Source organism: Leptopilina heterotoma, unplaced genomic scaffold (assembly GCF_015476425.1).
Source record: "Leptopilina heterotoma isolate Lh14 unplaced genomic scaffold, ASM1547642v1 Lhet_134, whole genome shotgun sequence".
Taxonomy (NCBI): Eukaryota; Metazoa; Arthropoda; class Insecta; order Hymenoptera; family Figitidae; genus Leptopilina; species Leptopilina heterotoma.
In genome coordinates, this window is record NW_025110853.1 from 1,808,544 (window position 1) to 1,823,172 (window position 14,629).

The window sequence follows — 14,629 nt, forward strand, 5'->3', positions numbered from 1 at the left end:
TATAAGTGTTTTATAGCTTTTGGAAACTTGGTTTAACGACACTTTAGTTCTAGATTAGTAAAAAATTTCAATTGTTTAATTTTAATCAGTTACTAATTTTCTACTACAAATTAGTCAAAGTCTTAGAATGGAAAAGAATTTTATAAATTTTATTACTGTTACTTTTTCTTTTCTTTATTATATTTTAGTTTATTTATTATTTATTAATTGAAATATTCACTTATAAATTAATTGTAGAATAATTAGTACACTGAGAAAATGTATTGTTTAAAATTTTGTCATACATTTTTAAAAGAGTGTTCAATGATTATAAATAATTAATTAGATCAATGATCATAAATTGATTTACTTTTTGTAACACTTTATGCTGTACTTGGTTACATAGTTGCCTGCGTGTGTCACAGTTTGCCCAAAAGTTAGGTAAACTGATGGTTCCACCAGGTAACTATACTGTCAAGAGGTCAGGGCTTTCATTTTACCCAACTTTTGGGCGAACTGTGACACACGCAGGCAACTATGTAACCAAGTATAGCATAAAGTGTTACAAAAAGTAAATTAATTTATGATCAATGATCTAATGATCTTTACATTACTTATTGAACTCTTTAAAAAATGTATTTCAATAACCACATAAGAAAATATTAAACATTTTCAAAATGCCCATGTGTAGCCATTTTAACCAACTTTGACAAAATTTTAAACAAAATATTTTCTCAATGTATATATTATATTGAGGAAGCTAAATGATCATGAAATTAGTTGCCAAATACCTGCAAGAACAAAGTCTTAAAGTGTTTTTTCTTAAATTCAACTCATTTTTGGCTTACAATAAAAACCCAACGGGAAGTTGCCAATGGTAACGATTGGTTCAATAATGGGCCATGCTTGGTGCCCAATGGTTTTTTCTTGGCAACACAATTGGCAACCATCATTGGACCACCAATGGTTTAAACTTGGGATGATCACGCTACTGCCAATGATCGGTAGCCAAGCATCGGGCCAATATTTGTTGCCAAGGAATTGCCAAGGAAACAAAATCGATTTTCAAAAGCTTGATTTTTTATTGGCAGCCAACAAAAAACCAAGGTTTTGAAAATTGATTTTTTAAAATTATTAATTAAAATTTATTTTTAAAAAATATATTTTTCAAAAATTTATTTTAAAAAAATACACGGAGAGAAATTTCCAATAAAAATTACTGTGCTTGTCACCTGAAAGTATGTGCAAAATGTTTTTACTGAACTATTTGTATCGGAAGAATAGAAATATTGACTTGCGCACAATTTTATTTCATATGGAAAACAGTTTTATTTCCAAAATGGCCTCGGAATATTTCTTTGAAAGCACTGTAAAAATTGTTGAACCAGGACTTTCTAATTTGGTCCTAAGCAAAATATATTAACCGTACCATGAAATAGTCATGCGCAGGTTAATAAAATAGACTGTGCTCCCCACAAATTTTTACTGTGCTACCTGCATTAAGTCAAGTTGAAGAAGGCCGATGATACCCGAAGTATCACGAACATCCATTTAATATTGCTACAATTGCTACTGTCGTACTTTCCTCACCTGTTGGCAAGGTAAATTTTTGCGACGTTTTCGATTTTATGTTTCAATTAGTGATATAATGAAATATTGGAAATGAAATAATTTTTACTGTCCATGATTTCACATAACCTAGAAATTTTGAAATCAAACTTGTGTGCCTTGTATGCAATGAATTTACTATGGAATTTCAACTTAACCTCAAATATTGATTTGATAATATCATGATATACATGGAATATAATAATCGTGTCACATGTAAAACAAATAAATATTAACAGTAATTAATTAACAAACATTATTTAATTTATGTTAATTCATTACATGAATTGTAAAAAAAGAATGTCACATACACAAATAGCTTATGTCAAATAATTTTTCTGTGTATTTTCTTTGCTGAGGTAGCACAATAATTTTTGTAGTTAAAGAGAAAGCAAATATTTTCGTTTTTTTAAGTATAAACTGTGTTGGTTAATGGTACATTCTACTTTGCCAACAAAACGAACCTATTTTATACGGAAGCACAGTAATTTTTTCCATAATTTCCTTACAAAAATTAACAGAAATTTCTCTCCGTGTATATTTTTCAAAAATATATATTTTTTTAAATTAATAGAAGATATTAATTTAATTTTTCACCTCTGGTAAAATAAAGGTGAAAGACTGATAAAAATTCCCTCACCGTATCTTATAGTGGAGAAATAACTGTGAATGTCTTTGCGAGAGAGGAGCAGGTACTTATAGAGCCAGTGTAACAGGTCACAAGCGAGAAGAAATCACTAGCATGCACTCTGGCGGCGTTTGTCGGAAGTGGCGCAACGTTGGTTGCCAAGCGCTGTGTCGATAATGTCAGGATATGCATGCGCGCCAGAAAACAGTTCCGACAAGCGCCGCCAGAGTGCATGCTAGTGATTTCTTCTCGCTTGTGACCTGTTACACTGGCTCTATAAGTACCTGCTCCTCTCTCGCAAAGACATTCACAGTCATCCCTCCACTGTGAGATATACGGTTATCAGTCTTTCACCTTTGTTTTACCAGAGGTGATAAATTAAATTAATATGTTCTATTAATTTAAAAAAATATATATTTTTGAAAAATATATTTTTTTAAAATAAATTTTTCAAAAATTTATTTTTTAAAAATAAATTTTAATTAATAATTAAAAAAAATCAATTTTCAAAACCTTGGTTTTTTGTTGGCTGCCAATAAAAAACCAAGCTTTTGAAAATCGATTTTGTTTCCTTGTCAATTCCTTGGCAACTAATATTGGCCTAATGCTTCGCTACCGATCATTGGCAGTAGCGTGATCATCCCAAGTTTAAACCATTGGTGGTCCAATGATGGTTGCCATTAATGGTTGCCCATTATTGAACCAATCGTTTACTTCCCATTGGGAATAAGACAATTATAGGTCTTATAATCTATTTTCTAATCAGAAATGTAATCAACATTTTGACTAATTTAGGTTATTTTAGTTAAAATCAGGTTTTAAACAAGACTTATTTTTTATGAATTTTATTAAATTTTGTATGACACTTTTTTCACCACATACAAGTATCAGTAGTCCCGTGAGTCCAAGGCCTGACAGATTTATATGTATGTATATGTATAAAAGAGATGCATTTTGTAAATTTGAAACGTGTGAATTAATATTCTACTCCTTGATGTGTTACCGACAATCGACTATGCAAATTATTTTCTGACAATGCACTTTATGCTATCTACTGCACGTACCAACTGTGGATCGATATTCTCCGCTAGCAGTTTAAAAAAACCGCTTCTAAGTCACTTTCCGACAGCCATAAATCTTGTTGCAATCCATAAATAGTTACCTCAGCTGTGAAACATTTTCTGTGTATTACATCGCGCGAGAATAAATCGTATTTAAATATTACGTTCATTTTTATATAGTCACAAATTACAAGTAATAACGGACGCTATTATTATTATTATTATTATTATTATCGTATAAAAAATTCTCTAACGTATATTCCTTGTTTATTAAACGCAAACTTTGACGTAAATACATTGTGTATAGATGGAACAATTCGTGTTTCGAAAGGTTTTATTCAATATTACAACTATTATCAATTACTATTAATAATACATGTATAATATTATAATAGTAAAAATAATTCCTAATAAGTAATAATAATAATACCGAATAATAATAATAAAATATTAATTTTTTCTTAGTAGGGTAAACCAGACAGTAGTTGGCCACACGGAAAAAAAAAGTTCCCAGATATTTCAGGAATTATTTCCTAACTCTTCGATACGTGGTAAAGGCCTAAGCACAATAGATTCGCGAAAGTCGTTCGCGAACGCAAAGCATGAGTTAGAAAAGGACAGCGATATATTTGTGTCCTTGTCTATCTCATGCGTCTCGTTCGCGAACGACTTTCGCGAACCTATTGTGCGTTGGACTTAACAGCTCTGAACTACACAGGAAAAAAAAAGTCTGACTCCGTTTACACCTTAAATTCAGCCCATGTATTTCACATAAGTCTGTCCTTGTTTAATGGGGCTGACTCCGTTTACACCTTAAATTCAGCCTCGAAAACAGGCTAAAAGTAAAACTTTTTTTTTAGTGTGTAGCGACGAACATTCAATGGTAATCAATGAATGTTTGAAAGAAATTCGGGAACTGTATTAGAAAAAGCTACACGGAAAAAAATTAATCTCTAAACTTGAAATAATATTAATTTGAAGTCCAATGAAATATAAGTGTATCTAAATTAAACATTATAGTCACAATTACTGTGATAAGTTCCCGCGTCGAAAAGGAAGTACGGGCAAAGTCCATCAAAGTACAGAATAGTATGGGCAAAGTACAGTAAAGTACGGCTAATGAGCGTTTCCCATACTTTGGAATGTGCATGGTTAACAACGATATTTAAAGTACGGGGACAGCTCGGCAAAGTACGGGATCAAGAAAATAGGGTTTTCGGAAATATTTTCGAATAGAGAACTACACCAAAGTATTTGAGGCCAGTTTTTTGGGAAATATTAAATCAGAAAATTCAAAATCTGAATCTTTAGAGTTCGGCAAAGAACGGGAAAGTACAGCAAAGTATGGGAGAGTAAAAAAAAGTTTTTTTTGAAATATTAAATATAAAAATTAAAATTCTGAATATTTGGAGTTCGGCAAAGTACAGACAAGTACAGCAAAGTATGGAAAATTTAAAAATTAGTTTTTTTTGAAATATTAAATTAGAAAATAAAATTCTGAATTTTTGGAGTTCGGCAAAGTACGGGAAAGCACAGCAAAGTATGGGAGAGTAAAAAAGAAGTTTTTTTTGAAATATTAAATTAGAAAATTTTAAATCTGAATTTTTGGAGTTCGGCAAAGTACAGAAAAGTACAGCAAAGTATGGAAGAGTAAAAAATTTTTTTTTTTGAAATATTAAATTAGAAAATAAAATTCTGAGTTTTTGGAGTTCGGCAAAGTACGGGAAAGTACAGCAAAGTATGGGAGAGTAAAAAAATATTTTTTTTTTGAAATATTAAATATAAAAATTAAAATTCTGAATTTTTGGAGTTCGGCAAAGTACAGAAAAGTACAGCAAAGTATGGGAAATTTAAAAATTAGTTTTTTTTGAAATATTAAATTAGAAAATTTTAAATCTGAATTTTTGGAGTTCGGCAAAGTACAGAAAAGTACAGCAAAGTATGGGAAATTTAAAAATTAGTTTTTTTCGAAATATTAAATTAGAAAATAAAATTCTGAATTTTTGGAGTTCGGCAAAGTACGGGAAAGCACAGCAAAGTATGGGAGAGTAAAAAAGAAGTTTTTTTTGAAATATTAAATTAGAAAATTTTAAATCTGAATTTTTGGAGTTCGGCAAAGTACAGAAAAGTACAGCAAAGTATGGAAGAGTAAAAAATTTTTTTTTTTGAAATATTAAATTAGAAAATAAAATTCTGAGTTTTTGGAGTTCGGCAAAGTACGGGAAAGTACAGCAAAGTATGGGAGAGTAAAAAAATATTTTTTTTTTGAAATATTAAATATAAAAATTAAAATTCTGAATTTTTGGAGTTCGGCAAAGTACAGAAAAGTACAGCAAAGTATGGGAAATTTAAAAATTAGTTTTTTTTGAAATATTAAATTAGAAAATTTTAAATCTGAATTTTTGGAGTTCGGCAAAGTACAGAAAAGTACAGCAAAGTATGGGAAATTTAAAAATTAGTTTTTTTTGAAATATTAAATTAGAAAATAAAATTCTGAATTTTTGGAGTTCGGGAAAGTACAGCGAAGTATGGGAGAGTAAAAAAATCGATTTTTTTATATATTAAATTAGAAAATTTTAAATCTGAATTTTTGGAGTTCGGCAAAGTACAGAAAAGTACAGCAAAGTATGGGATATTTAAAAAATAGATTCTTTTTGATATATTAAATTAGAAAATTTTAAAACTGAAAATTTTTTTTTTTTTAAATTTTCTAATTTAATATTAAAAAAAAAACTTTTTTTTTACTCTCCCATACTTTGCTGTACTTTCCCGTACTTTGCCGAACTCCAAACTTTCAGATTTAAAATTTTCTAATTTAATATTTCAAAAAAAACTAATTTTTAAATTTCCCATACTTTGCTGTACTTTTCTGTACTTTGCCGAACTCCAAAAATTCAGTTTTAAAATTTTCTAATTTAATATATCAAAAAGAATCTATTTTTTTACTCTCCCATACTTTGCTGTACTTGTCTGTACTTTGCCGAACTCCAAAAATTCAGATTTAAAATTTTCTAATTTAATATTCCAAAAAAAAACTAATTTTTAAATTTCCCATACTTTGCTATACTTTCCCGTACTTTGCCGAACTCCTAAAATTCAGAATTTTATTTTCTAATTTAATATTTCGAAAAAAACTAATTTTTAAATTTTCCATACTTTGCTGTATTTTCTGTACTTTGCCGAACTCCAAAAGTTCATATTTAAAATTTTCTAATTTAATATTTCAAAAAAAACTTATTTTTAAATTTTACATACTTTGCTGTACTTTTCTGTACTTTGCCGAACTCCAAATATTCAGAATTTTAATTTTTATATTTAATATTTCAAAAAAAACTTTTTTTTACTCTCCCATACTTTGCTGTACTTTCCCGTTCTTTGCCGAACTCTAAAGATTCAGATTTTGAATTTTCTGATTTAATATTTCCCAAAAAACTGGCCTCAAATACTTTGGTGTAGTTCTCTATTCGAAAATATTCCCGAAAAACCTATTTTCTTGATCCCGTACTTTGCCGAGCTGTCCCCGTACTTTAAATATCGTTGTTAACCATGCACATTCCAAAGTATGGGAAACGCTCATTAGCCGCACTTTACTGTACTTTGCCCATACTATTCTGTACTTTGATGGACTTTGCTGGACTTTGCCCGTACTTTCATTTCCACGCGGGTTGTGTTTGATTCTGTCAAACTTTATACCAGAAAACGCCATAAATTCACATCTCTGATTTAGAGATTTGTTAATTTCACAACTTTTTTTATATGAATTAGGTACATTGTGTTTTAAGTTAATCAGTGACAAAAAAGATTTAAACCATTTTAATTAATTAAGTATTAATTTTATTTTCAAATATCCAAATAAAAGCGAAGGTCTGTGAAGGAAGGTCTGTGAAATTTTAAGGTTACAATTGTCGCCCGACAAAATACGGCACTGACTGATTTAAATGACGTGAAATAGGTAAATAAACATTTTTCAACCACTTTTTCTCTAAACACAGACACTTTTTACAAAATAGGCCAACATACAACGAGTAGGAATCTTCTTAATTACCTAAATTCAAAAGATGGTTTAAATTCATGCAGAAACGCGGTTGTCAAGCGGTTGTAAAATGTAAAATTGGAAATGATTGGAAAGTAATGTAATGACAGACAACAAGAAGCGGATTACTGCCAGTCGCCAGAAGAGGGCAGAAGCATGCAGAGAGCACAATGGTCCAGCTGTTATATTCTTAGCATTACATCACTTTCCAATTTTACATTTTACAACCGCGTTTCTGCATGAATTTAAACAATCTTTTGAATTTAGGTACTTAAGAAGATTCCTACCCGTTGTATGTTGGCCTATTTTGTAAAAAGTGTCTGTGTTTAGAGAAAAAGTGGTTGAAAAATGTTTATTTACCTATTTCACGTCATTTAAATCAGTCAGTGTCGTATTTTGTCGGGCGATAATTGTAACCTACAAATTTTACAGACCTTCCAACGCCATTAAAACAAAAAAACGGTACAAGATAATTGAGTTTTCTTTTTTGCTAAAAATTCATAAAGACGAGACGCTTCAAAAATGTTATTAACATTTTTTCTTATTTTGTTAATTAAAAAAGTTATTTAAATAAATAAAATTAACTTTTGAGCAAGAATTCAAAATTAAATGACTTACGAACCAAAAAATTCCTTGTTTTTCACACTTTTATATTCCGAAGAAAAAAAGTTGATCGAGTTTTTCAATCACTTATAATTTAAACAATTATTCGCTTGCTTACAATTATTTTGCAACTAAATGATCATCTGTTCTCACCTGCGCGCGACTACTGCTACGTCACGTCCATCTGTCGGCATATAATATATTTGACAAGCGTGGAAAAATTGAGGTTATGTTTAATCAAAACAACGCATTTCAATCTTTTTAAAGTTTTAGGATATCAGAATATCAATATCCTGATTTAACTTTTTTTTCATGACTGCTAAAAACTTTAAAAAGATTGAAATGTGTTGTTTTGATTAAACATAACCTCAATTTTTCCACGCTTGTCAAATATCCCAGTGAGAAATTTCTCACCGGTCCAATATCGGTCCAATATTGGGAGCCAAGAGACCGATCATCGGTCCAATAAAGGCTCCCAATATTGGACCAATATGGGCTGATGCTTGGGATGTAACGGCATCGCCAATCATCGGTTGTCAATATTGGTCCAATATTGGCCGAATATTGGCAACCAAGAGAAAAAAATTTTTTTAAATAAATTTTTTTTAATTAAATAATAATAATAAAAAATTAATGTTTATAATTTTTGTTTAATATATTTATTTGTTTAATTATTTATTTTTAATAATTCATGTAAATAATAAATAATTTATTATTTATAAATTATAATTATTTAAAAATGCAGCAGCTATTAGAAAATAGCATTCTGCAAAAAAATTCTATCATTGAAAAATCAATGATAGGCGAGAGAAATCCGCGTCTTTAAATAGATTCGCAGATGATAGACAAGAGATATCCGCGTCATTAAACGGATTCGCAGATATACTCTGGTCTCGCGACAAATCTCTCGATACTTATATACACTGGAGTCGCCGTGTCAGTTGCGAGAACGGTTACAGCGTCCCTCTTTCGGCGGAGATAAGAATTGTCACGTAAACTGCGGGTATAATAAGGCGGTCGGTAAAGCGATTTAGCAGTTTACGTGGCAATTCTTATCTACGCCGCAAGAGGGACGCTGTAACCGTTCTCGCAACTGACACGGCGACTCCAGTGTATATAAGTATCGAGAGATTCGTCGCGAGACCAGAGTATATCTGCGAATCCGTTTAATGACGCGGATATCTCTTGTCTATCATCTGCGAATCTATTTAAAGACGCGGATTTCTCTCGCCTATCATTGATTTTTCAATGATAGAATTTTTTTGCAGAATGCTATTTTCTAATAGCTGCTGCATTTTTAAATAATTATAATTTATAAATAATAAATTATTTATTATTTACATGAATTATTAAAAATAAATAATTAAACAAATAAATATATTAAACAAAAATTATAAACATTAATTTTTTATTATTATTATTTAATTAAAAAAAATTTATTTAAAAAAATTTTTTTCTCTTGGTTGCCAATATTCGGCCAATATTGGACCAATATTGACAACCGATGATTGGCGATGCCGTTACATCCCAAGCATCAGCCCATATTGGTCCAATATTGGGAGTCAATCGGCGCCCAGCACGGCAACCAATATTGGACCGATATTGGACCGATTAAAGTCTATTGGCAATTTCTCACTGGGATATTATATGCCGACAGACGGACGTGACGTAGCAGTAGTCGCGCGCAGGTGAGAACAGATGATCATTTAGTTGCAAAATAATTGTAAACAAGCGAATAATTGTTTAAATTATAAGTGATTGAAAAACTCGATCAACTTTTTTTCTTCGGAATATAAATGTGTGAAAAACAAGGAATTTTTTGGTTCGTAAGTCATTTAATTTTGAATTCTTGCTCAAAAGTTAATTTTATTTATTTAAATAACTTTTTTAATTAACAAAATAAGAAAAAATGTTAATAACATTTTTGAAGCGTCTCGTCTTTATGAATTTTTAGCAAAAAAGAAAACTCAATTATCTTGTACCGTTTAAAAGATATGGGCATTTAAACAATTTTGAGCAATTGTTGTAACTTTTAAATAAACAATTGATTTTACTTAAAAAATTGATTTTCTGAAACTTTAGACCAACAAATGTAATACTACCAAGTTTGAAAGAAATCGGTGAGGGTGCTCCGAAAAGTAGTAAATTTCTCCTGGAATGCCACGTGTATAAATAGTCCATTAGTCTCTTTTTCATTACTTTCTCATGTAAAGTTCATGGCACTGGCCGCAACTGTTTCTGAAATTTTCGGGAACTCGTCAAGGAATCTTTATGCACAGAAACCCAGTGCGCACCAGTCTCAACAAGTCTCACAGTCAGTAAGACTTGCGTGCCTTATATATTTATTTTATGCTGAGGTATTTGACTCGCCTGTTTAGCTCAGCTGGATAAGACGCCGGACTTCTATTCTCGGGTACGCGAGTTCTGTTCCAGCCGCCGTCGATTTTTCTCTAATATGGTTTTTTCTATTTCAGAAACTTAATAAAAAATAAAAATTGTATGTGACCTTCAAGGATAAATTTGTGTGTGTGTGTGTGTGCGCACGTGTCAAGGAGGGGAAGTGGGAGGGGGGAAGCAGAATCCATTTTTTCTTGCATTCGCCTAACTTTTCGATTTTCTTGAACAGTTCCCGACTTTTTCAAGAACAGTTTGCCGAGAAGTGGTGAAATAGTTATAATTTGTAGAGAAATAGTAAATTACATATTTAAACGAGGCAACCTTTAGTTATCTGTGTACTACCCGCCGTATCCAAGAGTTAAGAACGAAGTTCCCGAATAATCCTCGAACTTTTTTTTCCGTGCACTTAAGAAAATCTTTTTAATGAATACTGTTTAAAAATTGCAATTAAAATTTCTTCAACGTGTGATTGTTAAAAAAATTTACAAATAAACAAGTTAGAATACTATTACATACATTGGTTTACAGTGAAATTGACAATCGAACAAAGCATTGTTTTTGCTGTGTACATAGCAGCAAACTTTGCATTTTTAATGTGTCACGTTACTTAAACTTACCTGTAGGAAAATTAGCTTGTCAAAATATAATGAATAAGATGCCATTGGAAAGGGCAATAAATTATCTTACGATCTGTAGGTCATAGAATAAAATTCAACGAACATTAAGCGAGTTACAGTCGATTAAAGATCAAATTTCATGAAAATTTTGATGATTTTAAGACACTTGAGTAACTTCTACTATTTTTTTCAACATCAAACATTAAAAAAGGTTAAGGTTATAATTTTTTTATTGACAGTCTATTCTATTACGAAAATTTTGAGCTCTTGAGGACCTTGATTGGATTAAAAATGACAATTCTACACTAGATTTGGTAAACGAAAGTACTTTTTCATTTTAAGCATCCCTTTAATATTTACAGGAAAAATTCAAACTATAAATTTAGTTAAGCGCTAAATTTATACTAAAAACCTTAATCAAGGGTTGCTGGAGTCTCTGATTTCGAATCCAATGTCAGTTTTTAAAATTTCAAAATGGAGGATACAAAATATCGGACAAGTTTTCAAAAACCAATCAAATTCGTCTCAAATTCGTTACTCGGGGGGTTTTCGGGGTCGCTGATTACGAATCCAATGTCAGTTTTCGAAAATTCGAAATAATGGGTTCAATATGATGGACGACTTTTCTAAAAATCGATCGAATTCGCACATATTGAATTCAGCTTTTTTAATTTTCGATATCTGTCATCGGATTCGTAAACAGTGACCCTGAAAACCCTCGAGTAACAAATTTGAGACGAATTTGATCGATTTTTAAAATCCTGTCCGCCATATTGGATCCGCTATTTTGAAATTTTTAATACTAACATTAGATTCGAAATCAGCCAGAAAATAAAATAAATTGATTGAAAAAAATCTCCATAGGGAAGCAAAGTGTTCATAAAATAAAAACAATAAATTCATCTTTTAACTTGGTAGCCGTTTTATTATTATAATTATTAACTGAAATTAAATAGTCGTTAGTAAAATCGTGGCTGTATTTTTACTATAAAAATTAGTAAAAATATAACCAAATATTAGGTAGCAAATGACTATTAGTAATAAGTATCTTTTACGAGTAAATAATTAATTGTTAGTAACTAAAAATATTACAATATAAATTATATAAATTATTATAAAATATTATTAACTATCTGTTAATTGTTGAAATAAGTAAAGTAACTAATTTATAAAGTTTGGTTATTTTTGCATAATATAAAAATGAATTTAACTAATAATTAGTTATTATTAGCAGATATATTATTATTATTATTATTTAAATCGTTGACTAAGTTTTCGCTGTAAAATTAGTTATTTTTAATTGATTTAAAGTTTAAACTTATAATTTTATTGAAAGTAGTGAAATCTATCAGTTAAATTTTAGTCGTGTTGTCACAATTTCCTTAAATTTTTAACCTCTTTCTATGATATATAAGTATACATAACATTCTTACTAAGAGTTTATTATATTAAACTAATTAAGATTTACTCTCTCCCTTTTTCTCTCTAATCAGATTTTAATATTAATTAAAAATAACTAAGTGCTTAGCAAAAGATTAATCACTAATTTAAATAATAAGTTTCCATATTGTATTTAGCTAAGAATAATAATTAATCATTAGACTAATTTCCTTTTGTTGAAATAATTAAAATTTCCGTTAACTCTTTAAAATAGTTTTGAGTATTTTTTCTATAAAGCACAAATTCAGCCAAAATTTTAGTAATAAGAAAGTTTTTAGTCTATTAATAATTAGTTATTTTTAATTAATTCAAATTTCGAGAGAGAAATAGTTGACAATATATTGAATGACGCAGAAAAGTTTTTTTAAAAAAGAAGTTGAATCTAGTGAGAATTTTGTTCTGTTCAGTTTACATATAATTTATTGTATATAAATGCAGGAAAGTAAAGGAAATTGGAAAAGTATTAGTCGAATATCAATAATATATAAGAGAGGTGAAGTTTTTAAATTGATATTGAAAGAGTTGGTATATATGAATATAAATTGATGTGTTTTTTTCCTTTCGAATACTCTCAAAGACCATCGTCAGAATCATAGAAACGTTGGTATTTGGTTATCGGTGGCATTTGAATGGAATTATAGTCCTTTTTCTCAACTTGAGTGAGAAGTTTCTTTTGTTCCAATGCAATGTATATCAGCAATGGACAATAAGCTAAGTTCGCCAGTCCTACAATTCGCATGACCCATTGAAATCCAATTGATCGAACCAATTCACCTCCAATAATAGGCCCTGGAATCATAAGAGAAAAATTAGAGAGAAAGAGTATTAGAATTACCCCTTATGAAAATACAAAGCTTGCTTTATTTCTATAACCCTTCTACGACTCATGTCCCACTAGATGAACAAAAGTAGCAACTTCTTGTTTAGCTTGTAGTTTACTGAATTCGTTTCTCCTCTTGTTATGTGTCTCGCATATAAAACAATCAATACATGTATTTCGCAAGTGAGAAAAAAAAATTATTCTTTTACAATTAAATAATAATTATCAAATTTTGGGCAAAGTGCACTCAAAGATTTTTTTTGTAGATTTGACTACTTTTTAACTCCTTCACAGTGTAGTAAAGTGCAGTTTTCGTTCCAGAAATGTGTAAGATAGAATGGGGTGAAAAAGCCAAGATGTAAAAAAGTCAATTGAGTTTTATTTAAAAACTATTTATTTAAAAACTTTCGATTCTAGTTTGGATGTTGTACCTATATGTAGTAATATAGTTTTTCTTGTAATTTTAATTTTTGAGTTACTCTGCGCAAAACATTTTGATGAACTTTTCAAACATATTACAACGTGTTTAAGTAAAAGGATAATAAAAGTAAATGTTTGTATATTAGAACTATTGTATATAAGGAGAAAATTATACTCAAAACGTATAAAATGTTAATTTTTGGAAATTGATCTAAATTTAAAATTTAATATAGCTTTTATCAAAACTGGTCTTGGAGGTTAAAAAGCCAGGGACAAAAATCCATTGAATATTATATGTGAAATTCATTTGTTTTCTACTTACACTTAACCTTCTTATTTTACAAAATAAAATTATTGTTCATATAAATAAAGGAAAACTATAAAAATACCAAAATTAATAACATACTTTGCTAAAATCACGAGGTGACTTTTTTCTCCCTCCAGGTGGTACAAAAAAGCCACTTGCGGTGCTCAAAATTAAAACAAGTTGTTCATTTCATGACCATTTAGCTTCCTCAACATATAAAATATAAATTCGTGACGTAATTCACTTACAAAATTTTAGCAAACTCCATCTAAACATATGTATAAAATTAAATTTATCGCATAGAATCGGGATAGAATCCAATCAAACATATAAAATATTTACTAAAGTTAATAATATATTCATTACTTCATTTTAGGTACAAATCTCCATGAAAACCAAATTATGATTTTTCAAAAGCATAACAATCAAAGCATACATTCTTCTTAAGGAAATTTCTTTTTGATGCAGCGAGATATATTCATAAATTAAATGTAATTATATTGCGGTTTGCAAACTTTTGCAATTCGAAATGATTCGAATTTTCTGTTGTCGAGTCGATTAATGTTCGGTTCGACTCGATTAAATGCACACCTCTATTTCATATGCAAATTGCTTCTTTTTTTATAATAGAATAATTATTTAAAAATATTAATATTAAATAAATTATGAAAAAATACAAAATTTGAATTTTTTGTGAAAAAGAAAAATTTCTATTA

The 14,629-nt window shown here is 29.5% G+C and overlaps 2 protein-coding genes across 2 annotated transcripts in view; one reads left to right on the forward strand and one right to left on the reverse strand.

Annotated features, from left to right (window-relative positions):
- The window catches only part of LOC122513113 (G protein-coupled receptor kinase 5), a 668,663-nt gene that overhangs the window by 181,697 nt on the left and 472,337 nt on the right, over positions 1–14,629 (forward strand). The gene's annotated exons all lie outside the window — the stretch shown is intronic.
- The window catches only part of LOC122513116 (synaptic vesicular amine transporter), an 81,235-nt gene continuing 79,297 nt past the window's right edge, over positions 12,692–14,629 (reverse strand). The window contains exon 7 of the mRNA XM_043629376.1: positions 12,692–13,155. Coding sequence (XP_043485311.1) covers positions 12,938–13,155 — 218 coding nt within the window. The 3' untranslated portion in view covers positions 12,692–12,937. The remainder of the gene's footprint in view (positions 13,156–14,629) is intronic.